The 26663-nt window shown below is 40.7% G+C and overlaps 2 protein-coding genes across 4 annotated transcripts; both read right to left on the bottom strand.

Annotated features, from left to right (window-relative positions):
• Positions 1-1513: 1513 nt before the first annotated feature.
• LOC145487385 (glutamate receptor ionotropic, NMDA 1-like) lies at positions 1514-25234 on the bottom strand. 3 transcript variants are annotated; one of them, XM_081466148.1, is made up of 7 exons: positions 25026-25234; positions 11407-12021; positions 7405-7994; positions 5148-6126; positions 4296-4465; positions 3436-3636; positions 1514-2823 (listed from the first exon to the last, which is right to left on the bottom strand). In XM_081466148.1, the coding sequence occupies exons 2-7, from the start codon at positions 11824-11826 to the stop codon at positions 2406-2408; spliced, it is 2778 nt and encodes a 925-aa protein (XP_081322274.1). In that variant the 5' UTR covers positions 11827-12021; positions 25026-25234; the 3' UTR covers positions 1514-2405. The 3 variants fall into 3 exon arrangements, with proteins under 3 accessions (XP_081322274.1, XP_081322275.1, XP_081322276.1); XM_081466149.1 differs by lacking the exon at positions 25026-25234 and having other exon boundaries at positions 11407-12102; XM_081466150.1 differs by lacking the exon at positions 1514-2823 and having other exon boundaries at positions 2907-3636.
• On the bottom strand, positions 17958-23414 carry LOC145486969 (uncharacterized). The gene has a single exon (XM_081465676.1). The coding sequence runs from the start codon at positions 23412-23414 to the stop codon at positions 17958-17960; it is 5457 nt and encodes a 1818-aa protein (XP_081321802.1).
• Positions 25235-26663: the final 1429 nt, after the last annotated feature.

Genomic DNA, 26663 nt, shown 5'->3' with positions numbered 1-26663 from the left:
CCTGACCCTTTTGCTTTGATCAAGGTGTGTTTTCTTACTTTCCGAATTCATACCACAAAGGAAAAAATGTTTAGAATATTTGCCAAGTTACCATAGGCACTTAAATTTCTGATCAAGCCAGAAAACATCAGCTTTACAAATAGAATGGGCATGCATGATTAACTGTCCCAAGGAATTAAGCCTGAAGTATTACAGTGGAATCTAGATATAACGAAGGGCCACGGGACTGGCAAAATATGCTCACTTTAACGAGGTATCAATATATCAGGATATGAGGGGTTTTTTCCATAATATTACTGGGGCAGAGAATATTGTTCGTTATACCAAGGACTTCGTTTAATAGAGGTTCCACTGTAAATAGATCTGAAAACTTTGACGAAGACTATATGGGCTCAGCGCTTTCGCCACCCAAATATTTTGCGGTTTTTGGAAGCCAGTATCCTCCAGTGTAACACTCAAAATGCTGAAAAACTCATCACTTCCGCGGGGGTTCAAATGTTCGTTACAGGAAGTCCGCTGTGCGAGGTGAGTGCAGGCGCAAAGTGGAACGGATTGATCCCATGCTTTCCTCCGTTCACAGTGACATTGCGCCTGCATTCACATCACTCAGCGGATTCTCCTCTCCCGAGAAAAACCTTCCAGCCTCTGCGGAGGAGAGAGGAAAATCTCGACAATTACTTGATTTCACCAGCTATTTAAATGTTTGGAGTCACTTTTTGTCTATAAATGGTTGGCTATTTAACTAAGATGTAAACAATGACGCCATCAACGAATTCCCGCATCAGCATCAGGTTCTACGGTTTTAAAACGAATTCAAAATTAATTTCATTCCCGTACTCTTTGATACGGGAAAGTGTTCAACTGCTATGAAGTCAATGAGCATCATCAACTATTTCGATTCTTGGACACAAAGCTTGGAAAGGCTATTGTTACATCACATGAAGCGAAGAGCTTATTGTATGCTAGATCAATCGAAGTTTGGCGCCGATTTTTTTAGGCTGGATTTCCGCCGCTCTCTCGAGTCCGATCTACGCTCCTCCCCTTCGGGGGAGGGGCTTGGGCTCCTTTCTCGGCTGGTAATCGAGCGTGCGATTTTGTCCATGGTAGTTTTTGAGCAGGATGGGGCCTCGCTTCGATCACGTCATCATCAGGGCTAAACCATGTGTCGGTTAATTCTCGTTCCCAGATCTTTTTTGGCATAAGCCGCCGACTAGGAAGCACGAACAGTCCTTGGCCGGGTTTTTCAAGGCCCCATTAAGCTAACGCAGGATTAGCGAGAGTTTTGAGCTCAAATTGTAACTTTCTGGTGTGGTTTTCTGTTTATACTGTTTGTCTTTCTGTTTTGAGTTTGAGTAATCTCAATCTACACAAGACAAGCAGTTTAGTGTCAGCGTTAAATGGCTTTTAAACAACCCGCCCGTTGGGATCAGATTGAGTCACGTGTCAACCGCTATTGTGAACAAGGGAAGCTATGAATTGCCTGGACACACATCAAAGGTTTGATATAGAGAAATTTATTTTACTAAAGCAAAAAGTTCGAAATATATTTCTATTTTAGCAATACATATTCAGAAGAGTTGAGTTACTGATCCCAGTAACAGGATAAATTTAGTCAAATGCGTCTTTATACTATGATAAATCCCGATTCAGCATTTTGCAACATGTTCAAACTTTAAACCAGCTCAGCTTACTATAATACGTTAGTTTGGTAACTTACACAGATGGCATCTTTGTTCCAATAGAACTGAAAAAAGACAAGCCGGGGGAGGGGGTGCTCCCTATAATGGACTATGTGGGAAGGCGGCTCCGCCCGAGGTACCTTTTTTAAGCTTCAGGTGTATAAAAGGGTAGGGATTTTATAAGTTGAGGTATGTGAAAGGTTAGGGAAATCTGTCATTTAGTTGTTCAAAAGAGCCTTTCATTAGTATATCTCGAACAGACGCAACTTATGGCTGTATCATTAAATTTATTAAGCACTACATTAAAATGACAAGATGATTTCCCTTTTTGGCGATTTATTCAATAATACGGGTCCGTTGTGAAATCATGAGAAAGGAGAACCTTTTTTCAATTGAAGGTAAAAGAAAGGGGTACCTTTTCTGTCAAAATGGTATACAAAAGGGTAAGGGGTTGGACCTTGGGGCAGAGCCTTCCTGTATAAAACTTTGTAGAGTACGCTTCCTCGGCCCCCTCGTCCCCGAAGGTAGGTTTTGTTTCTAATTCGTTTTTTCCTTTTCTGGTGTTGAACATCCGTGCTTCGTTTTGAGTAACTAATGTATTTCTCTGTTGGTATTTTCCTACCTAACGTAGCCATGCTGTAGAAGCTTACAGTTTCCTATGCAGAAAATTGACTTACAATCGTGATATATCCCTACTGATCGAGCTACAAAACTCGCATTTCTTTATCATACAGAGCTAGAAGCAGTACCATTTTCACCTGCCTCTTCGTATTTCCTTTTCACGGATTTAGGATTATACAACGTCTTTAACATTAAAGTACTTCTCCTCCTATTGTGAAGGTAGTCCGCTATGTCCGGGAACTCTGCCTCTTCCTTGTTGGTTGTTAGATCCAGTAGCTTCCGTTTGACTGCAGCCGAGTACTTCCGCTTTCCTTTCTCAGGAAAATTGTTACCCTTCATGTCGCTGTATATGAAGCCTGCAGCGAAGAGTTTATTCTCCAGGGAGAGAAACAATATGGCGACCAGCGCCAGAGAAGCGCCTAGAAAAAACACGCCACTTAACGAGTAAACTGCGAGTCTTTGGTGATGCTCCTCGCTCATGTCTTCGCCGGAAGAGACCCACTTCTTGTACAGCTCACTTGGTCTGTAAATAAAAACAAAATTTAATATAAGTTTGCTTCTACTTAAACAGACACAGACTAAGCTAAAAGGCAGATGTTGGCCAAGACATGATAGACACGTTTGTCATGTGAGCTCAACCATATCTCTAAAAGTTAAGAGTAAACTCTTTCATCGATATCCTTGGTCTACAATCTTGGGTATTTCAGAATTATAATTTTGTGCAAATTACTTCAAATTTGGATTAAACAAACGTCGCTGTTGACACCATGTTGACCCTCTTTCAAACTGCTTGGCGCTCTTGACCAAAGGACTCTAAAAATAATTATAGCTGCTGTAAGAAGTGGCGGGCTGTATTTGCGCGCTACAGTCGTCGAAGCAGCGCCATTAAGCTGACCTATTATTTTCATATGGGAGGTAACGCCTCTATCAAATAAGCCGCTACCACTATAGAACTTCCATCTTCATTCGTCTGTAACAAAAAGGGCTTCTTTTTGATGCAATGGCTATTGCTTTGAAGTTTTTTTAAAAAAACTGCGCGCTAGTGGCTTGACATTATTTTCAAAATGTTGCGCCGCGTCACTCAAACAAATCTGGCGTCAGGAAGCGCGTACGGACGCTTTGCGGACCTACTCACTTATTCTCAGCCTTCATTCTGTTGATGACCAGGTCGAATTTCGGTTTCCAGGGTGAATTTTTCTTAAAAGCGTAGGAGTATCCACTCTCTGCAAAAGGCGTAGTCGCTCCGACCACCTGTAATCTCGGATACGATGCTGACTTCTGTTTGGCAACTTCGTAATCTATTGACAACACTTCACTGATGAAAATATCCAGCTGCCTACAGGTAAAAAAGAAAAAGCGAACCCAATAAACATTTACAAGGAAAAGTAAAACCCTTTTACATAGTTACACAGTCAAACCTCCACTAACTCTGCAACGGCCACTTTATTTTGTCCCGAAGGACCGTCCATACATTTACTCTTAATTTAACCTCTCTACAACGGCTACTAAGGCACGTCACAACTGCCAAAATAGCCTCTCGACAACAGCTAGTTAATCAACGACCGACGAACGTGTTGAACAAAACTCCATTTCTATCGTAAAAGGTGACGAAACTTTATCCATACCGCGTGTCGTTAGCATCTGTTTCTCGTCGGTTTCTGTTTCATCAATATATTTTGATTCTGTTACAATAAGCATCTTTTTAAAGACAAAAATGTTGCAACCCCGAAAAAATACAGGTGTATTTTACACTCCTACTCCCCCATAACGGCCACCTCTCAGCAACGGAACATTCCTCGATCTGTCCCTGAGTAAGGTGGCCGTTTTGCAGAAACTGCATGGTGGTAGGAATAGATCTTCTCGTAGATTTTTCAGCTGCTCTAAAGCTTCAGCGACATCAAATTTTCTTGATTTTTGCTAACTGGGAAAAGCGCTAAATTTTCTTAAAAGGACACCTTTGAATAAATGAGACTGAAATTGAGAAACAGGTCAAACCTGTTCCTAACTCGTTCCACGCCATCGGTAAAGTTATCTACCAAGTGTTTCTTATCACGCATGCGTCGAAACATGGACTGCATGACTGGATCTTCGTTGAGTTCAAAGTACGAATCCACATAGCTAGACTTTACCACCCCGTATGTTATAACGGAATCAGGAGCTGTGATCTGGGAGAGAAAAGAAAATTACAGCAATTCATTATGAGAGCGTCACCAGATACACTGACTGTCGTTAATTTCTAACTTCTATTACATTTCCTTCTTCTCAGCGAGTCGCTGAGAAGGAAAAAGACGTGTACATGTTAGCCAGTAAGTTTCGAATTTTCCTCGTTCGTCTACGCTATTCTGATTGGTCATGATGAAACACCAGGCGCCATTGTTTTGACAAGTGCTAGAGCAACCAAAAACTACTGTAACGGCAACGTCGTTCTCAAAGGCCGCTATCGTTTTGGTTAGCACCAAGAATCGAGCCAGCATTAGCCACAGCGGTTACCCTCTCTACGCATATTCAGAAACCATTATTGACTTTTTAAATGCATGTGCGCAATAAAACCGGAACCAGGAGTTTCTGATTCCTGATTTTTGACTTTGTCCAGTAAGTTGAGCATTTGGTAACTGCTGACTAGTGACTCGCAGGTTCTGGGGACGAGATTGCTACAACGCCTCAAATCTCTTACGCAGGCGCTCTCTTTGACAGTCACGCAATCTTCCCTTACCCACGTTGGGGAAGAACGCGTGACGAGCCCTAAGAATGTAAATGTAGGGGGATACGCAAATTAAGGAAGTCTAATTAAGGTATAAAGGTTTATGTAGAAACATATTTCTTAAAAATTAAGGGAGAGGTGATCACCTTAGGATCCTTGATACCAGTAACCTCAGGTTTTGTGTCGTCAGAGAGCAGATGTGCTGTCAGGTTAGCCGTGTATGATGTAACGCACATCAGTGCAAATATCGCCAAGAACACAGCCATGGCACGCGCGCTCAAACTACGAGGTCGCGAGTCCACGAATTGATTATCAAAACAAACTCCCCAGCAGTACCACATACTCTCACTCAGATCAAAGCCTTTGTGGTTTCTAGCACGGAAAGACTTATGATGGCCATAAGGACTCATACGGTCCGTGTACCATAAGAGCCCTAGATAAAAATTCACTACTCCGATCATGCCCATCCATAGATAAAGGGTGAATGGTCGGAAAAATGAAAAGTCAAGTTCCTCTACTTTCTGCTCGCCCACGAGCACGAGCAAGGCTAGGCCAGCGTACGTCCAGCGCAGAGAGAAATCAATCACTTGCGAACGCGCCTCGTTCGTCATCAAATCGATGGCGATGTCCGCTTTTCCTTCCTGTATGTCCCGCACGACCCCGTTCCATGTGCCCGCCGTGGAGTTTTTAGCACCGTAGTTGCCGTCGCGAACGAAGTAAACCAGAGGTTCAAATTGAAGTTCTGTCTTGACATACCGCAGCACGTCTATGGCCAGCCCATAGCAGCAATGTCTTGTAAAATTCTGCGAATCCCCGATGTATTTCACGCATTCTAAACCTTGATAGCATCCCTCGGTGGCGTCAAAGTCTGCTTTCATAGTTAACGGAGGGTACTCCACGACCGCCGCTCTTAAAACAGGTATCTCCCCTCTGCTTTTATCGTTTGCACGAGACAGATCTCCTGTTTGTAATGTTAGTCCTTTGTTCGTCCATTGTCCTATCTGAACCCAGCCCTTATCTTGGTCGTGAGGTGTTTGTAGATAAAGAACTTCGTAAGAAAGTCGTGCGATGTTGTTGCGTTCAGTGTTCTCCGAATCACGTGATCTAGCGTTTGCCTCGAGTAACCTGAAAGTCGATAACAGGATAACATAATTAAATTACACAACCTTAAGTTTAGAAGATGCAGAGCAGTTTAACTAGATATTCCACAGAGCTAGCCATACGCGAGAAAAAGTAAAACACTAATGTTACACGCTGCGATACAATACATTATGTGTGGGGATCGTGGTGGCTCCGAAATCCGGATCGGGAGGTTCAAGCTCTGGACAGGGTCATTTCCTCGTGTTCTTGGGCAAGACAATATACTCTCACAGGGCTTCTCTGTACCCAGGTGTATAAGGAGGGAAGGGGGTTGAGGCTCTGCTGTCATGCTGCTAATCAGGTCAAAAATGAGCCCTGCGTGACACGTAATATGGACTACGTCATTTTTCAAGTGTTAACCACAGGCTACCAAGTTTTATCGCGCGTACCACCAGCTCCGTAAAGGTTGCCTCGCGTGTCGCTAGTTATGAGTATGTTGCTTTGAGATTTCCTTTGACTGTTTCATTGACCACTAGGATTGGAAAACCTTTCTGATCACAGTACAGAGTCTGGATGGAATGCTTTAATCTCAGTTATCACTTAAATTTTCGGCGTTTCCTCAGCTATCCGAGGAATTTTGCAGATCTCGGATCTCAGCGTACAACGGTACGACTTGCTCAAATTTACAATATTGATTTAAAGATGATTTTCAGTCCGTGCTTCGCGGTCTCAGCACCCTGGACCCGGTTGTTCAAAGCTCGATTAAGCTAACCCAGGATTAACAAGAATTTTGATTTCAGTTTTGTAACTTTTCGGTGAGGTTTTCTATTTATAATGTTTGTCCTTCAGTTTTGAACTTGACTAAGCTCAAACTACACAAAACGTGAGCAGTAAAAAACACTTTTTACAAGAAAAATTAATCTTTCGGTTAACCGACTTTCGAACAACCCGGCCCTGATGTCTATGTGTCTCACGCAGACTCGATGAAATGCGAATCGATGTTATTCGTTACGAACCATATACCTTATCTTTGAGGCCAATTTAAATTCTTTTTTCCAACAGCTTCACTGATTTTTACAGCTGCGAAGTTGTTTCATCGAGTGATATAAGAAAAAGCGAAGCACAAAGCTTAGCATCCATAATGGCGCTTGACATGAAACTTTGAAGTTACCTCACGCAATTAGTTGCCAAATGTTACATTTTGTGATGTCTCACATGATACAAAACAAAAAACGTAAACAAACTCTCGAGAGTGCGCAATGTGGACTGGAAATTATCTTAAATATTTCGTATTCTTTAAAAACTAATTATATTAATTCTTACTTGTGAAGCTCCTGCCCTTTATTCCATGCTGAGGTACTATAACAGTCTGAAGGTTGTCGTAGATACTGTCTCACTTCTCCTTCGTTCATTGATCCAAACGTTTTCAGTATTATTGACAAGCTGTTCGTCAAGTGCCTTCTATCAAACTCCTCTTCGCTGGCAAACCTCTGTGTTCGAATAGCGTAAATAAAACTTGGAAGAGTGTAAAGATTTGGTATGTCATGAAGTGATTTCTCGGAGAGAATCCATAACATATTTTCGTTGATGAGACGAAAATCCTTTGCAATCCATAGAATAAAGTGCGCAAGCTTGGAGTTACAGTGAAGATAAACAGCGTGCGCTGTGCTGGATTTGATTCTTAGTAACTCCTGGATGATATCTCTTTGTTCAGTATCAGGCGACCCAAGGTTAATAATAGTTACAGAGGCAAAGTCACAATCGTTGTAATATTTCATGACCAGTCCATACGAAGTGTCGTCGCTAACTATGACAAAAGCTCGCCTTTTCCCAACATATCTGAGGACTTCTAGGAACACAGTGAACTGCAGAGTGTCGGAGGGTTCGTTACGAACAAACGTGCTGAAATGTTCCTGAAATATCAATAAACTCAATGTTAGATTTCTTTAGGAAATATCTTGGTATTGAGGAGAGCCAACAATGTAATTCAGAAAATTGACGCGCTACTCAAACATTGTTAGGACTGACAGCAAAGGTTTAGTCTACATTGGCCCAAGTAGTCCATACAACGGGAATTTATCGCATTTTTCTCAATATGAAGCAACTGGCATGGTAGTATTTCCACTCCCCCTGGATAGAATGCTTGTCCATCGGAGGGCCATCACAGGGTTTTCCCCTCTCCCAGCAAAAAAGGCTTTTTGGTTGGGCTTATTGTTGGGAAAATTTATTATCAAAGAAGGGGGGGTGTATTAACAGACGTTTATGGTAGTCCTTTAGATGAAATAAATGCCTTTCATTTCGGAATAAATGTGCCTCTCAGCAAATTTTCAAAAAACAACAACATTTTACATTAACTGATGTTGCTGACGGTTAATGTATTTTCAATATATATAGATTGGGTTAACATGACGTAGCCATATTGGTGTCCCAAGACAATGAAACGCCGGTCATATTGGAGTCAGAAACAAATTCTGTGGGGATTGACCTCTTTTCTCTTGTGTAAACACTTTTTTGTGTTTCAATCAATTTGCATCGCTGCTGGCCACGTGAGTAAAAACGCTCTCTACATATTAAGTTCTTTTTAACTTTTAAATTGAGAGCTCTTGCTGTTTTATCATAAATGTCACACAAAATCTCGTCAAAGGAAATTCTAAACAAAGAAAATTCAGAGAAAAAATTATCTCTAGCAGAAATATTTTCAACTGCACAGACTTTAATCATTACAGCAATTTCCTCTGTGGGAAATCAATCATTTTTCAAAATCAGTCACTTTGCGCGGTAAGTGCTAATCCTTACATTTAAATATGAAAGGAGTTGTGCTAATAACCCTGTAATTAAAATTCAGTTGAACATCAACGGTTTTTTGTCTATGAAGAGTTATTGAAAACGCACTTTCTGTCAAATTCATTTCCTCTGACGGAAAGAGTATGCAATCCAGTATTCAAGGTAAAAAGGGTCATTGAACACTTTGTAAGTAAAATGCCAGTAAAATGAATGGTTTTCATGTCCAGTTTTCATCTAGAAATGCAAATGCCATAATTAACATAATCAAATGCGTTTTAAAAATAATGGAGTCTCCCTGGTTTTAAAAGATGTATGTCCTCAGTTTCAACCAAAAATACAGCTACATAATTTTAATTTATAACGAGGCTCTGGTTTTGAAAGCACCGTATTTTGGAATTCCACCATTAACTGAAGTAACTTGAAATTCAAACAGTTGTGTTTTAGCCTCGCCTTAATTTCAAATTGCGATTTGAATTTCCTATACACTAATTTTTGGCAAAATAACAAAAAAAAAAAGGAGGCACGTTTTTTTTACATGTTTGTTTTCTGTGTTTGACATAATTTTAAAAATCTTCATGTTTTTTTCTTTTCGTTCTTGGAGGAATTTTTGAAGTCCCCACATGTTGCGCAATCTAACTCAGTAGTTTCTGTTTTGATCAGTTCTGTGTGTTCCTGTTCTCATTAACTGAAAGAATAGCAGTTTCTTGCGCGATGTGCTTTAATTTCTGCTACCGAATAATTAATTTCTCATTCGCATTCAGTTTCTCTTCCATGTGTCAATTTGAAATATGTTAATAAAGACCAGCATTGATCCACCCCCTGCCCCCCTCTAACGCACGCAATGAATTTCACTTCGTCGCCTACAAAAACCTTAAAAGACTTAAAGTACCACAGTACGTCACGGTTTGCGCATCATAAAACATTTAGCCGAATGTATTCAAATTCGTCGTTTGTAATCCGTTCTAAACTTCTCCGTCCTTTACCATCCTTGTTCCAGTATGGTTTATTTGTTGTCTCTCTGGTATTATTCTCTCTTAGTAAACTGTTATTTTTCACGGTAATTTTGCACTTGGCCAACATAACTCAAAGCACTGTGATTGAGCTCCTTTAAGGTCGGTGTGATCCGGCTACCGATCGTTACGATCGTGACAGAAAGCGTTGAGCGATCCTTACGACTATCGGTTTTCATACGATGGCTACGGTCGCTGCTATCGTGGACTTAAAACGTAATTCTATCTTAGCGGTCGTTTTGGCAACGATCGGTGAGATAGCTGGCGAGTGGTTTTCATATGACGGCGACAGTCACAGAATTTTTTTTATGGCGTTCGTAGCGATCACTTGGAAACCAACCTTTAGAAATTGCCGTTGGGCAGTTTACACTTGGGAACTTTAAAGAGGATTAATTTAAGACTGACATCTTGCAAAATGCGGGAAAGCATTTTGCAAAGTACACAAAAAGAACAACAAAGATAATTGAAATCAGGACAACTTTATAAAGTTCTTTTTCTCTGCAAAACAACGTAAACTATTTCAAATTCTACAATTTACACTGGCGTAATTAATCTCTTCAGTTTAAAAAAAAACCATAATCTATTTTATTTTTGACGGCCAAGAATACGTTCTAAAAATGGCCATAAATTATTTCCGATACTTGCGCGGCGGGAAAGTAAAAGAAAGCAAGAAATCAGTTGCATTGACACAAAACGTTTTCAAAGAAATGTACCTGTAACTGCTATGTGATAATAGTTAATGCCAAGAATTTTTATCAACACAAAAGACTTAGCTTGGAGCAAATTCCACTCACGCCAATTTCGAAGAGTACATATTAATGCGAACATAATTGCTTTAGGTAAATTTTCCATAACTATATCCTCTTTCTGTAAGCTCCTTATCGATATGGAATTAAACTGAAATGCTTGATGTGGCCAAAAGCGTGTATTAACGAATGTTTGAGAAAACCTACCCATAAAAAACTTAATGTAATGTTAGAACTAATAATTAGCGTAAATTGCAGTTCACACGAGTTTCTATGGTCACGAAGAAGTTGCTGGAGGCAATTTGCTTTGTAAAATTGATGAAAACGCGCTCGTAGTTTTTATGCTACTTTTGCATCATTGATGTCCAGAGAAAGACGCAATTTGGTCTGTGTACAATTTTTCTCCAGTCGACGTCAGAAAAATTAAAAACACACACACACCAAACAGTTAGCCATCTTTAGCATTGAAGTTTCAGAAGTACATAATTTTACAACCTTAGAATTCGGCGACAGCAAAGACAGAAAACCGTAACCAGAATTAGCCTGTTGAACAATAACAGCGACCTTTCTGTACAATCTTTTAAAAAAAATCTTGTGATATTTAGTCTAAAGAGTTTATTAAAATGCGGTAAACCAAAAGAGATCGTCTGTTTGTTCCTATATAGTCACCCGTCAAAATATATGATTGTTTCGGTGTCATGTTCCTATTTGGAACTCAAAAGAGCGAGAATTCCTTGCATAAAGGAAATATGATCACATACCAGACTTTAAATTATTATCCCTACCTTGTCGCCCAGTTGGGGTGCCTGCATGAGACTTTCAATGACTGGTATTTTAAGATACGACGCCAAATTTCCCACAAACTGCGTGAAGTGTTCCCTCCTCGTCTGCAGTACAATCACTGTCACGTTATTTTCCACGATGTCGGAGCAGAGCGTTTCCGAAATCTCGTCAAATGACAATCCGTTTAGAGGAATTGTTTTTATGTGCAGCGATATATTACTCAAAGTGGCTGCGCGGTGAAAGTTCGCGATATTAGGTCCGTAATTTTCGAGTGATGTTTCACTGGGCTTCCAGCGATCCACGAAAATGCCAACTTTAACATTTGTAAAACGCGTCCAGCCCTCGATAATTGAAAATAGGCTAAATGTGTAGTAAAGGAGAAGAATCCCACTGGATGTTCCTTTGTGCTGGATAAGTTTCATCGCGGCTAGATCTTGAGCTACAAACGGTTGCACTGACTAGAACATGTCACATTAGATTGTTCATAGTTCTGCAGCGCATGCTCGCAGAAAATCGTCGTCTTACCCTGAAATTGAGCTGCATTGTAGCTTTAATGTGTCGCCGCTCCACGTATCTACAGGCTGTGCAGAGCAGCGAACTTATTTAGCAGGAGATCCCTGAAGAAAAACGAAAATCGTGACAAGAAGAAGAGTTAGTACCATTACAGATGCAGAATTTTCTTAATTTTAGCGCAGAAAGAATCGAATTGATGCTATGAATATAAATCGAAGATTAAAAAAAATTGTGTGTATTTTGAGAAAACTTCAACGAATTAAAGATTACAGCGAGTAAGATATGATTTTTATTCACCTCGAATATGTTTTACGTATCGCAAGCCATATCAAAGTTGAACAAAAGTTATCATCACAGTTGAAATGGCGAGCTCACGTAATGAAAAATTCATATCGCGACCTGCAAGTCAACTGGAGGGCCTTTCAAAATGGAAAAAAAGAGCAAATATTTATAAATTAAACACGGTACCTAGAGTAATATTCTTTCGGCATCTTTTTTTGGTGGAGAAAAGCATATTACTCGAAGATTAAGTGCTGTTCTTTTTTCTTTGTTCTGCGTTCTAAGCATTTTGGCTTTAATTTAAAATTAGCAGGAACCGCGGTCAAATATTGAATACCAAGGTAACCAAAGATCTCTGACTTTGTTTATAAAGCTTATCCCTTGTAGAGATCTTCACGAAAGTACCAGCTCTGGTGAGAAGTGTTTACTTTAAGTTTTGTTCGTCCGCAGCGGGCAATATCAATTACTTTTCGTTCAAAATTAAAGCAGTTTAGCTCGAAAAGTAACGCATCTTGTATCGTTTGCAATTAAGCGATACGCTCTTAAAAGTGGTATTTTCAAGGATAGTTTGAGCGGTTTCTTGTCATAATTTCAAAACGTGAAAAGCACTTCATTACGTTTTCAAAACTCTCCCACTGAGTGATATGAGAAATTTCTATTGATTAGTGTGTTCCAGCGAAACGTATTTCCAAAGTCTAGTCGATTCCCTCTTGCCCTGCAATTTCAAAATCAACACAATAGTTTTGACGAATTCACTAATTGGGATTCTGTAAATGACAGATTTTTGGCATACGTTCCGTTCACTGAAAGCATAAAAGCCTGTTAAACTACATATCTGACAACTTATAAATCAAACTTCCTTCTTCAAACGTACGCTCAAACAATAAATTTAAACCGTAAAAAAAATTATTACCCGGCATTCGACGAACAGCTAATGCTCGCGGTCTCACAGTTTGTTTCCTTACTTTTGGCGATTTTTTTGCTCCTATACTTGAAATCTATCACACGGGTTAACTTTAAATACGCAAAAAATTCCATGAGTAGTGTTTTATTTTACGCGATCAAAATTAAATGTGACACGATGTAAAGTTCCAATTGGACGGGAAATTCGATTTCGTTTGAATAAATGAAGGACATGTTTATGTTTCGAATGAATTCACAAATGATTAATTAAATTTAAAATATTCCCGTGAATTGAAAGTACTGCGTCGAGTGGTTTTCCCGCGGTTTGTGGTATCAGCTGGCTAATTTAAAAACAAGATTTGACAAAGAACCCGTTTCTATTTTGTCGCTTTTTTTGTTGTCATCCTTTATCCGAAAAACTGATTTTGTATTCTTTACGGTGATCTTGACTTGTTCCAGAAAGTGAGTTGAGTCTTGAAGAAGCTGAATTTACGCGAGGAATTAAGCCGCCAAAAACCAAATTCTCGGTTGGAAATCGGAAGAGCTTTCATTAATCATGGGAGGCCGGGTTTAGTTATTCGTGTTCTGATAATATGGGCTTGAAGAAAAAAAAGATTTCTTAAACCCTGCTGAAGTTAAATACACACAAACGACGCCTGCTTAGAATGTTCGCCGGAGGTACTTCAAACCGATTCTTATTTAGTTTCTTGAGATCGTTAACCGGATCAATTCATCTTGCTTTCGTTAAATCACCTGCCAGCTCTGTGTACAAGCGCAAATAGAATTTAAACGAAAAGCTTCAGCTCTCCAAATCACATTCAACTTTTGCCAAGGACAATAAACTCACCTTACTTTTGTGTCATTCGTTTCGTCGAGTTAGGAAACGTTTGCACTCTCTCCACCGAGGCAGAGAGCGAATTCAAATTCGCTCCCAACAGTAAAGTTAAACATAAAATTGGCTGAATCTGTCTCCAACGATTCCTAATTGAAAATTCATTAATTTGGGGGCGTAATATTCAAGTGTTAATTTGTTAAGTATCATAAGCTGGTAACGACGGGGTGAAATGTATCAGAAATCATTTTCTCGGATTCACACAGTTAGTCAGCTGTGAATGCAGCCACTGGTTCGGTTGTTTCAGCTTGTAATTTCCTGTCGAAAAAAAAATCAGGCGTTCGCAAAAACCGACCCGGTTGCCATGAATCAACGGGAGGATGCGCGGTAAAAACCCAATTGTATTCGCAGGGTAAGAAATTAAATTAAGTGACCCGAAATATTCTTTTGCCGGAATAAGTTTTATTGGCTGGTGGCCCTTTGTACGGAATACAAGAGATTAAATAACCCAAAACAAATTATAATTCCAACCAAACACGACAAATGCGACGGCATATCTACTTTTTTCTGTGAGGTAGGTCAAATTATTTCCTTCTCTTCGTCATAACAACTGCGGTATAATTTGGGTAATTTAATGTTCATTTCCAAACAAAATAAAGGTCTTCAGACAGAAAGGAAAAACATGTTTGTAAATTGATATGTTTGCGTTCACGTTTGCGTGCGAACAGGTTTTGTCACATTGTTTATCACAGCTAATGTCAGCGGTCGCTTGTCGTACGGAAGCGTACAATAAAAGGCCGAAAGGTATTATGGGTGGTGGTAGTTCGCCGAGATTCAGCGAAGTTCGCAGTACTTTCTGTCAGGAGCCCTGTTTCTGTGAAATATTTCAGTGGTATTACGTATGCCATAACTGAATTTTCCCACGAGCAAACTGATTTATAAAATACACATAGAACTAGCATCTCAAAACGCACAACGAAAAACTCGCAAATTACAGATTCCTCTTTTAAGTCTTCACAAAAACGCAACTGGAATTTAAAAAAAAACATTTTTCTGAAGAATCGTCAAACTTTGGAATCTCGTTAGACTCTGCGCTCAAGTTGAAACCTTCGCGAAAGGACTCCAAACGCTGTTTGATAAAGCATTTGATCTCCAAATTTGTCTTGAACACACTGGTGTATTTCTTTTACGCAACTTTTTATTTATTTTAATTTTTTAGGTATATAAGTACACTTTTTCTACCTTTATCCTCACCAAGTTGTAGACGAGACAACCCGTACTGTCCAAATCGGCCCCAATACTTTCGAGCGGAAATTTGTGTAGGTAGAGAAAGAAAAAACATGAGAACTAAGCATCATGCATATTTTGGGAAACGTGCAGAAATTACTCGAGTAAAGCAGCGACGAGTGCAATTTGCAACTTCTCAAAAAAACACTGGCAATGTTGCAAACATAGAGTAAAGGCATGAGATGTTATTCAGGCCATCCTTTAAGATCGTTGAAATTGCCCGAGTCAATTTTGCATTGAGACCTACTGGTGAGGTTATTGAAAGAACGAAACTTAAAGAAAGATGCCCTCTGTTTAAACCAATCAAAACGCAATTATTTCCCCTCCCCTTCCCTCCCCTCCCCTCCGATCCTCTGGTCATGCACTGATTTCGGGCGAGCCTTAAGAAGCTTTAAGAGTTTGCAATTGATTTATGGCAAGTCGAGAATTGTATAACATTCTGAAGTCTCCAATAAATTTCGAGACGAGATAATTCAGATTAAGGATCGTTCAAGTGGCAGCCAATCTTTGAGGGACTTCGAATATTACGTAGAACTGAGTGGCAATTCATCAACCCTGCCAACTGGAGCATTAGATTATATTGATCACGTGCGCGGAAGACATTTCGCGCGGCGTAATTAGCGCAAATCGCGACTAAAAGGAAAGCAAAGCATTTTGGAAACATATCATTCAACTCTTTTTCCCAAAGGACGAAATGCTAATTGAGTTGCTTTTGTTGACGCGGACACCGTTCAAAATACAATGAGGTTTACATAACATGATTTGAATCTAAGGCGAAAAAAACATAAGCTCTGTTTTAGCAACAACGACTTTGTTTTCAATTGGGGAACGAGTACGCAAGGAAAATCATTGTCAATGCTGTTACTGCTTAAATTAGAATTGTTAGAGACCACACTTTTTCCCTTTAAAAACGAACGTTTCCTAGAACGACAAATTTTAAAAGCACTTCTTGTACAGGAGAACAAAGTTGACGGAAAATCAAGTGTGAAATTGAAGAGAACATTTAAGTTACTGAAATAAAAATTTCTGAATTGCAGAACAGTACTGTACAACAGCGCTATCATGTAGTACTCGAATCACTGATATCTTAGGCATAAAGAGCCAATTGAGCGACCACGTTTGGTTGAAATTTTGCGGTCGGAAACAAGTTTTGCATGAGTTTTTACGCCTTTGCTGTGTTCCTACCTTTCACTAAAAGCGGTCAGCTTCGTTTGTGGCGAGGCAACACTTGGACAAATAGGAAACGCTTGGCTTTCTTGTTGTTAGATTCATATCGCCCGAACTATCAGCTCACTGTCTATTGTATTGACCTCGAGTCGAGCAGCACGCTGCAAACAGCTCCGTGTACTGCGTCGATTTGTGTCTTAAGTATGCAAATCCAGGTTTATTTTCTCGTGTAATTTTTGTTTTCTATCTTGGGAGAGGCGGTCTCATAAGATGAATTTTTCAATTGCCCTGTGATTAATGTGTTCGAAAGGGTTTTGAATTCGTGATTACCATATAAATAGCCTCTAAACGAGCAAGTCCATTACACCGCTTCGCTGCTTAAGCTTGGAGATAAGACGACTTAGTAATTCTCAGTTTCAAATTGCTAGCAGCACGTTTACTAGCCTGACGAGAGGCATTTCTTTCAAATACTGAATGCGAAGAGTAATTAGTCATGGAAAAAACAAACGTGTTAAAAGATTTCCATTGTGTACTAAATCCTTTGTACGGATGTTACTTTTCATTACCGGTACAACTGCCGACTTTTTAAGGGCCCCTTCACACTCTACGATTTGTTTTAGTGCCAAAAAAAAAAAAAGAAAAAAAGAAAAAAAAAACTTTTCAAAAGATTGGCTTCGACACTGCCGTTTGCGCAGCGTTTTACACGTCCTCATTAATTAAAATGCTCGGGAATGCTGGCATAACGTCGAAGGTTTCGAAAGCCTCCGCTTGTTTTGCCTCCGGATCCGCACTAACATGATAAGCCTCCGTTTACAAATTTCTCTACCCTGAGCAGCATTTTCTAATGTATGCGTTTTCCATTATGAACATGGTGAGCGTTTTCTATCGTATTAGGCCCATGTGTACAACAGGTTAAAACGCGCGAAAAAGAATTCGTTCTCAATCAACGCGTTACTGAATGTAATATTTTTTCCATGGCCTGTTCACTCGAGAGGTATTGTTCTGGAAAGGCTGGAAATTACCTGCTCAAGAGATCTAAATTAACTCAGTTTTCAGTGTTCCTATTGGTGATTTTTTGGGGGCTGTTTTCTTTTCTTTCTTACTGACCAATATCTGATATCTCCCTACAACATCACACATTTAGCAAACACGCGATGAGATCAAAAAAAATCTACCGGATGTTGTAAGTCTAGCCTTAATAGAAATTCAGGGAATTTCGGGGTGCTATTCGTTTGAAGCATAAAAAAATTCCTTGGGGTTAAGAGGGGTTTGAGGGTGTAGAAAACGTATTCAAACGACACTTTCGTAGATAAAGACTCTATTCAAAGACAAAAAAACTCCAGAATACAATTCAAGAACAACGACTTCGCATTAGTTTTGCATTCGTTCCCTTTCAGTTCAGTGTTCGAGGGGGATCAAATCGTGTAAGTCACGTGACAAGCTCGGTCCCAGTTTTCAACACACTCCCCCGCGTTGATTGACGTCATCAATCAAAGTTCAAAGTTCATTTAAAGTTGAAACAATCTTACGAGCATAAACTCTATATAACAGAATGAACTCAATACATCTATCTTAGTCAGAATTCACGACGACAACTGGGACATCCTCGTCCCTCACTACTGTAACAGGAACATTTGCCACTCGGGGCACAGGGTTGGCAGTTCCATTATCCAACCTCACTTCCAGGGGATAGAGCCTCTGCAATGGGCGTCTCCATTCCGCGGTTGGCGAATTACCAGACTTGACTCTCACCACTGCACTTCGAACATGACCATCTCGACCAGGAAGTAATCGTTCGATCTTCCCAAGCCGCCACTGCTGTCTCGGGGTTTTGTTCTCATGTAGACACACAATATCTCCCACTTGCACTTTACGGACAGAATTTGCTCTCTTTGAGTAACGATGGTACTCTCTAAGTTGTGTGAGATACTCAGACTTCCATCGGTTCCAAAAATGATCCAGTGTTCGCTGTAAGAATTTGGCTCTTCTTGTAAGTGTTCCCTCAGTTTGATCAACTTCGTTCGATGAGTTCTTTGATGGTACTGACAAAATTCTGCGGCCCACAATCAGGTGTGAAGGTGTTAATGGTTCCTCCATTTCATCGAAGACATATGTCAAGGGTCGTGAATTCAAGGCTGCTTCCACTTCTACAAGGACAGTAGACAGCTCGTCATAGTTTAACCGGGCATTTCGTATGACCTTCTTCAAACTCAACTTGACTGATTTTACTAGACGTTCAAAGAAACCACCCCACCAAGGGGCCGCTTCGACATTGAACCTCCACTGTGTACCGTCGCACTGACAATATGCCTGCACTCTTGAATCCTTAAATGTTTTCCCATTGTCACTGACAATCAAGACAGGAATTCCTCGTCTCCCTTTAAAGCGAGTAAGGGCTCTGATAAAACTTTCCGCACTCAGATTTGGGACAAGTTCCAGATGAACAGCTCGGGTTGCAGCGCACGTGAACAAAGCTATATAGACCTTGTTCAAATCTCTATTCTTTGAGAATACATCCTTGACATACATGGGCCCAGCGAAGTCCACTCCTACTCGAGTAAAAGCAAAGTCATCGCTCAATCGAAATTCAGGAAGAGGTGGGGGAGGAGGAACTGCATAGCTTCTGCCCTCTAACTTCTTACAAACAGAACATTTTCCTATCGCAGTTTTCACAGTCTGCCTTCCTTTTGTTACCCAGAATCTTGACCTTAGCTCTGTGAGAGTGTCCCTCACACCATTGTGAAGAACCTTGAGATGACAATCATTTATCACTAGGTAAGTTAGTCGTGAACATCTTGGAAGGAATATTGGAAAACGAGCATCATACGGAATCGGGGCATTTTTAAGACGACCACCACACCTCAGAATTCCCTTGTCATCTGTAAACAGTGATAATGAGATCTTGACCTGGTCAAAGTTCTTGTTGTTGTACACAGATTTCTGAACCTCCTTGATCCAAAGCTCTCTTGCACAATCCACCTCTTCATGCCTTATTACTCCATCCACTAACCTCTTCTTCATTTTACTTTGCTTGAGATTAGAAACAAATCGCACAACATATGCAGTGACTCGCACAAGTCTTTGAAGACTACTGAACCTTTCCAAGGGAATGATGCAATCAAGATTTAGTGACTTTTCTGACGTCACCTCTCCAGAGGCAATGTTTACAAGAACTGTACCATCATGCTGCTTTGTGTGGCTGTTACAGCTTTCCTTCTTCAGTTCTAGGCAAGGATCTGAATCGTCACTTGTGACTTCAGCAGAGTTCATTGCAAGACTTGGCCACCACTGCTTTTCCTTTCTAAGGAACTCAGGACCACTCCACCACAATTGGTTGGTGATCAGTTTCGAGGTCATCGTACCACGTGAGCAGATGTCAGCTGGATTGGATTCTGTGGGGCAATAATTCCACTGAGTTGGCTTTGTAAGTCGACGGATCTCAACCACTCTGTTTTGAATGAATTGCTTGAATTCTCTGTTTACACCCCAAATCCACCACAGAACAATTTGCGAATCTGACCAGAAGAACACAGCATCAACTTCCAATGTTCCGTCAAATGCTGTCAACACAGTATTGACCAGTCGGGCCAGAACAAGAGCACCTAGTAACTCCAGTCGAGGTATGGTTTCTCCATTTATCGGAGCAACTCTGGTTTTTGACGATAAAAGCTGGGTGAAGACAGTTCCAGTAGTTGTTTCAAGGCGTAAATACACAACTGCTCCATAGGCTTTCTCACTTGCATCCGCAAAACCATGGAGTTGAATGCTTTGTAAATCTCCTGATGACAAGCCAAGGTGGTAGTGTCTCCTCACTTCCACCACCCCCACCTTCTTAGCATCTTGAACAAGCTTTAACCACTGTTCATGGATGAATGAATCCACGGGGTCATCCCAACCCACTCTTGTCTTGCAAATAGATTGAAAGATGATCTTCAGTAGAATGATGACTGGACTAATTAGTCCCAGGGGATCATACAACTTGCTTGTTGTACCAAGAATTGCTCTCTTCGTAACTGGACAAGTATTGCTAGTTTCTAGTGGAGAGGCCAGATCCAAGAGTAATAAATCATTTCGTCTATCCCATCCAACTCCCAGTACTTTCAGTTTTGCTGTGCTGGGGTTCTTTGACGTCTCAAACAGGGAACTCGAGAAGGTTTGATCTTCCTCTTGAACAGGGTGCTCCTTGACAGACTTGCTTGTAACTTGAGAAGACTGGCTTTCAGATTGTTCAATTCTTTCCTGAAGGGCTTCAGAGTTGGAGACCCATTTTCTCATATTGAAGCCTCCGCTCTTGAAGGATGACTTCAGATTCTCATACATCTCGAAAACAGAATTGTCAGAATCATCTCCACCAACAAAGTCATCCACATACAGACTTTTCAGAACTCTCTCAGCAAATTCTTTGGGGATGTCAGCAGAAGTCAAGTGATGACGAATTGTTGCATTCAATAGGAACGGACTTGCGGAGACGCCAAATGCAGCTCTTGCAAATCGATAAACTTGTAGGTTCGGGTGGCTGCTTGTGACATCATCAACCCACAGGAAACGAAGATAGTCACGATCTTTGGGGTGAACTGAAACATTTAGAAAAGCTTTCGCAATGTCTCCTATGAGGGCTGTCTTGTGAGCCCGGAACCTCAGGAGAATGTCATAGATGAGGGGAGATAGTGGTGGACCAGCATACAAACAGTCATTGAGACTTGATGTGTTCTTTCCTGATCGTGCACTGGCATCATAAACAATACGAAGTTTTGTGGTGTCCTTGTCCATGCGAATCACTTCATGATGAGGAATGTAATGTACTTTTCCCACACCATTGTTGACACCTTGATCCACAGGTTCCACAATTCCTTGTTGTTGCTGATCTTGGATGACATCATCATAGTGCTTTAACATCTCGGGCTTTAATTTCAGACGTTTCAATAGTGAGACCAACCTTGATTTGCACAAAGCAAAATTATCTGGAAGCAGCTCATGGTCCTCTTTGAAAGGTAGCTGTACTTGATATCTTCCTTCAGTGAATTCAACTTCGCTAACAAATTTGTCATACAGAGACGAACCTTTATCTCGAATGCCAAGTGACTCATAGTCCCAGAACTTTCCAAGTTCAGAGGCGAGTTCATCTTGACCGACGACACTTGCTTCCACTTTCAGTACATGCGTCGCAGTAAGATTCACAGTGTTACCATTGTCACGGTTAGACACAATCATAGTGGGTCCGGAGAGGACATATCCTAGCTTTGTAGCAAGAGCAACAGGTTCCCACGGTGCACCTCTCACAATAGTACCTTCGACCAATGACCAATAATAATCAGCACCAATGAGAATGCTGATGGGCAAATCTCTGCCGCCACACCTGTCGGCTAAACTGAGGTCATGCAGATGTTCGTAGCTAGACTGAGCAAGCTCTGTGGGTTGTTGGGTCAGAGGGCCACATATGACTGGCACCACATAGGCTTGAATGTACACAATTGCATCGCATCTGGTTTTGATACCCACTTGAACAATTTCACATGTTCGTAGCCTGGCGTCAGACTCACCAAAGGTTTTGATTAGAAGTGACTCTCTACCAATTACTGATAACCCCAGTTTGTCCTTAAGGTCCTTAGTCATGTATGATCGCTGACTGCATGAGTCAAAAACCAGACGAACACTTAGTGGAAAACTGTCATTATCCGGACGCACAACTTCAGCGGTTGCGGTTTGCAACAACACCGACCCTCTAGACTGATCCGCATACATACTAGTAGAGACACTGGCCACATGTTCTCGATCTTGCCCACCCAGGGTTAGATCAGGGTTACCACAAATTGCTACATGATGGGCACCTTGACATTTAAGACACTTCATAGGTGCTTGACAGTTACGTGCCAAATGTCCTTGCTTGAGACAGAGAAAACACTTGCCCTTCCTTTTAAGAACTTCCCTTCTAGATTCAATACTTGTGACAACATTACATTTAGAGCTCTGATGATTTTGATTACAGAATGAGCACCAAACACGAGGAGAGTGTTTATTCTCAGAACTGTCAGTGTACAAAGCTGATGTAGAAAATGGCGACTCACCTCTCTGATGTGAAGGCCTGGAATCCTTGTTATTGACAAGACATTGTTCTCTCAGTTGCAGTTCCTTGTGAAATTCACCCAAAATATCTTTCAGATTCCATGTCTCCGATTCCAAATTTCGTGTGATAGCGATCCGAAATTCCTCCGGTAATTTCTGCATAACGATTGGTGTCAAGAAGCAACCATACATTTCAGATGAGATTTCCATACTTTCCAATCCACGAACATGAGATTCCACTGTGTCGTACAAGCTTCGGAGTTTCTTTACTTCGCTTATCGATTCCACCTTGGGGAGTTTAGTGAGCACTTCCATGTGGCTGGAGATCACTATCTGTCGATTTCCGAATCTTTGTTTAAGCAGTCCAACTGCCTTTTCGTAGTTTGCACTCGTCAGGGCCAGACCAGTGATCGTACTACGCGCGGTGCCAGTAAGAAGTGACTGCAAATAATTGAATTTATCCACTGAAGACAAATTTGGGTTCTTATGAACCGCAGACTCGAAAGATTCCCAAAAGGGATACCAGTGTATGGGATTTCCGTGAAACTTCTTAAGCTCGAGCTTCGGCAACTTTGCCTTCGAAACGTGATCTTGAGAAGTTCCCGCGCTTTCGGAAGGAGGAAGTTGCGCCACAGAAGGGAATTCCTGACTCTTACCCTGCATTTCTTGAGCTTCCAAAACAGATTCTAACTCAACAATACACTCCTGAATGGAACTCATTATCTCACAGCTCTCAGAGACTTCGGTATCGATGGTTTTTACGTCGTCCACCAGCTCCACAATTTCGCGGTCGAGCGATTGAAGCTCCGACATTTTTGTTTCAAGGGCAGTTCGAAGAAATTTCAGCCTTTTCACTTCGATGGAATTGCCTTCAGAGATTATCCCTTTGGCTTGTTCGATAGTTTTCTGGACGAACTTTCGGTGACCATCGCGAAATTTTTTCAAATTCCTCAATTTCGGCGGCATAATTAGTCGCCCACGTGCTTTCAGCTAGTGCAGCCTTGACTTCACAACAGCTTCCTTTGAGACGTTCTTCACAACGCTAGAATCCCAGTTTCAATTCCCGGGTCTCGGCACCAAATGTAGAAAACGTATTCAAACGACACTTTCGTAGATAAAGACTCTATTCAAAGACAAAAAAACTCCAGAATACAATTCAAGAACAACGACTTCGCATTAGTTTTGCATTCGTTCCCTTTCAGTTCAGTGTTCGAGGGGGATCAAATCGTGTAAGTCACGTGACAAGCTCGGTCCCAGTTTTCAACAGAGGGGAGGGGGTAAGCAATCGGAAAGCAATAAGCAATCGGGAAAAAACCTGGACTAGCGACAAGGGATTATGGATCGGGAATGGACTTTTCGATGGCACGTGAAAATAGCCAATTTTAGCAACTGATTTACCAGACGCCTTTCTATTCTGTTTCAAAACGAGCGTTAGTGCAGAGCCATTACATTACATTATTAAATAGCTGTGTCTCACAAGGAATGCGAACTACTGAATTCACGAATTTGATTGCCTGAAATCGATTTTGACCGCGGTGTAGATTTTCCCATCTAGACCGGTTACATTTTGCGGTGAAAAAGTTGCAAACTAAAATGCAAAAACAGTTGCTCGTTTCTTCTCCATTTTTCGAAGTGCCAAAAGGCTTGATTGGGAAAAATTAAAGAAGACGAGCAAACTTTGGCAGTTTAAGTTCAGCTCATCGCTGTTAGTAAGCAAAATGTCAGCTACTACAAACCAGCTACATTAAAAGAATTGACTTTTTCTTGTTTGCCATATAATAAACATCTTATTAACCGAGCTTAGGTGGTCTGTATGGCAGAATCTTGACCTCGGTCGTGTGTACAGACTAGACTGTACTCACGACCTCGTTCAAGGTTTTCCCATACAGACCTCCTGCTCGGTGAATAAGAGCTAAATATAAAAACAAGCTTGATTTGCATAGAAATGAAAGTGACACCAGGTTAGAGGAGCGCAGTCATGGTATTTCGAGTAATTTTGGCCATGCACAAAATTACCTTTAAATTGAACTTAAGGAAATATGAAAAAAGTAGTTTACTAATTATAAGTTTACCAGTTACAACCAGAATATATAAGAAATCTATGCAAAATCGAGATTTTGTCGGAATGCACTGCACGGCGACTCCATTCGATTTCATGTGTGCAGCAGCTGAGGTGAGAAAAATTATTCAGCAAAAAGCACATGGCGGCGGGGGTGGCCATGGCTTTGACAGGCTTTCACGCATTCGCACTAAAACTCCAAAAGTATTTTGAGAACTTAAATCTAACAGGCTTTACGAAGTTCACGGACATGTCAAATAGACCAAAATAAGCGCAGCACTCACGTTGTCTTTAATCTTCATAACTCGAAAAAATTGAAATGCATAAATTCAAAATTTTTTACATGCTTGAACAGTTCCTACTACTCCCAACGTTAAATTTTCGATGCGTCGCATTAATTAAAACCTCCCCATTTAACAAACAAAAAAACAAAAAAACAAAAAAAACAGCCTACTACATTTCTTAACTTTACTCTCAGAGCTTTTTTCTTCATTGAGTGGCGATAGCCCTGTACCTACCTCTTATCCAATCCTATCTCTTTGTTAGACTGTTCTCCCTGCCTTATCCTTCTTCTCAGTCAAAATTATTCAAGTCATTACAGACGACGACTTTAATTTCGCGTGTTCGTTTTTCACCCGGGACACATGCATTAAGTTTTAGTGAGAGCCAGAGTCTAAGGCTCAGAGGAAACCGGTATTGAACTCGAATTAACTTCCGATGAGTGAGAAAGTGGTTTTCTACGATATTGCTCTCGCCAAACCTCAGGTCTTAAAATTGGAATTAATATCTGCATCGGATGTCACTATCTCATTATGTCAATATCCTAACCTTTTAAGGCCATGTTTTAAGTCACTTTTGCCATTTATAGTCTTCAAGCTAGGTCTAGATAACAGTTTTAAAGCGCTGGTAAGGACCCGGGGGGAGGGGGTGGAGGTACTCCCTTATATGGGCTATATAGGTATGTGCGGCCCCAAAGGGTTTGGGGGTTTTTTTTGGCCGTTTTTGGTCATAAATAGGGTACCGATTTTGGCCATTTTGGTGTTAAATAGGGTATGGCCAAATGGTTTGCCTCCGACCAGTTGGCATTCTTAATAATGTTATGTTCAATTTGAATTATTTGTTTCAATTGTTTGCTCGGCCCCACTAGCACTTGTGAGGGTAAATAAAAGTTGTTTATGGTTCTTGTACTCTAGTCCTGAATTGGGTACGTACGTTGTTCAGAAGAAGCTACTTTTTCATCATTATCGATAAAACCATTGACAAAAGCCCTTCAAACTTATTATTTTTAGGGCATCTGTATCAGCCGCAACGGTTATAAATAGGGTATGAAATTTTTGGTCCGGTCATAAATAGGGTATGGAAAATTTGCAGATTTTTGGTCATAAGTAGGGTAAGGGTTTTGGGAAGCGGGCCGCGCATCCCCAGCAAATTTTTCTGTGAGTGCCCTCCCACCCCCGGGGGGTAAGGAAGACTATGGATATGTGTACACTTATTAAAAAACATGACTTGTACTTCAAATGCCCGCCACTTTTAGCTCCGCCTGCGGCGACATCGAGACGGGCGACTCGTGGTTTAAGTGAAAGTTTCTCTTATCTTGCGTCTTAAATTTTCACTTGTTTCACAGACAACCTTTTAAGAGACGGATGTTGTTGATTGTTTCACTCATCTTTAACTGCTAATGATTATTTTTATCATGCTATTATCACGATAGCCTAATTCAATTTGTGACCACGGTTTCAAGCGTGCCCGACCGGAATTTCTTGATGTCGCTTTACGAGTAAGTAAATCAGCGTAAGTAAATCAACAACAAAAAGTACGTTTTATCTGAGTATTATCTACAGCTTCTAATATGGACTAATCAATTCGAAATTCGTGGCAAGGGATGCCGTAAACAATGAACTATTTACCATTTGGTAACTTTTTTCTCCAAAGGATTTAAAAGGAATGGGCTTTATTTACACTCACATCCTGAAATAGTTTTGATGGAGTGTCTCTCCACGCGTCTCCAAATAGACAATCTGGAGAAATGTGTACAACACCGCCCGAGATATAGTGAACAGTTTGTCATGTTGAAATTAAGCCTGGTACACTCTTTTTTATTTACAATTAAGAGTGTTGCTTTACCGACCTAGGCTGAATATTCTTATTTTTCTACT

Source organism: Orbicella franksi, chromosome 5 (assembly GCF_964199315.1).
Source record: "Orbicella franksi chromosome 5, jaOrbFran1.1, whole genome shotgun sequence".
NCBI lineage: Eukaryota > Metazoa > Cnidaria > Anthozoa > Scleractinia > Merulinidae > Orbicella > Orbicella franksi.
Note: the sequence above shows the minus strand (reverse complement) of the source record. Positions and strands in the feature narration are given on the sequence as shown.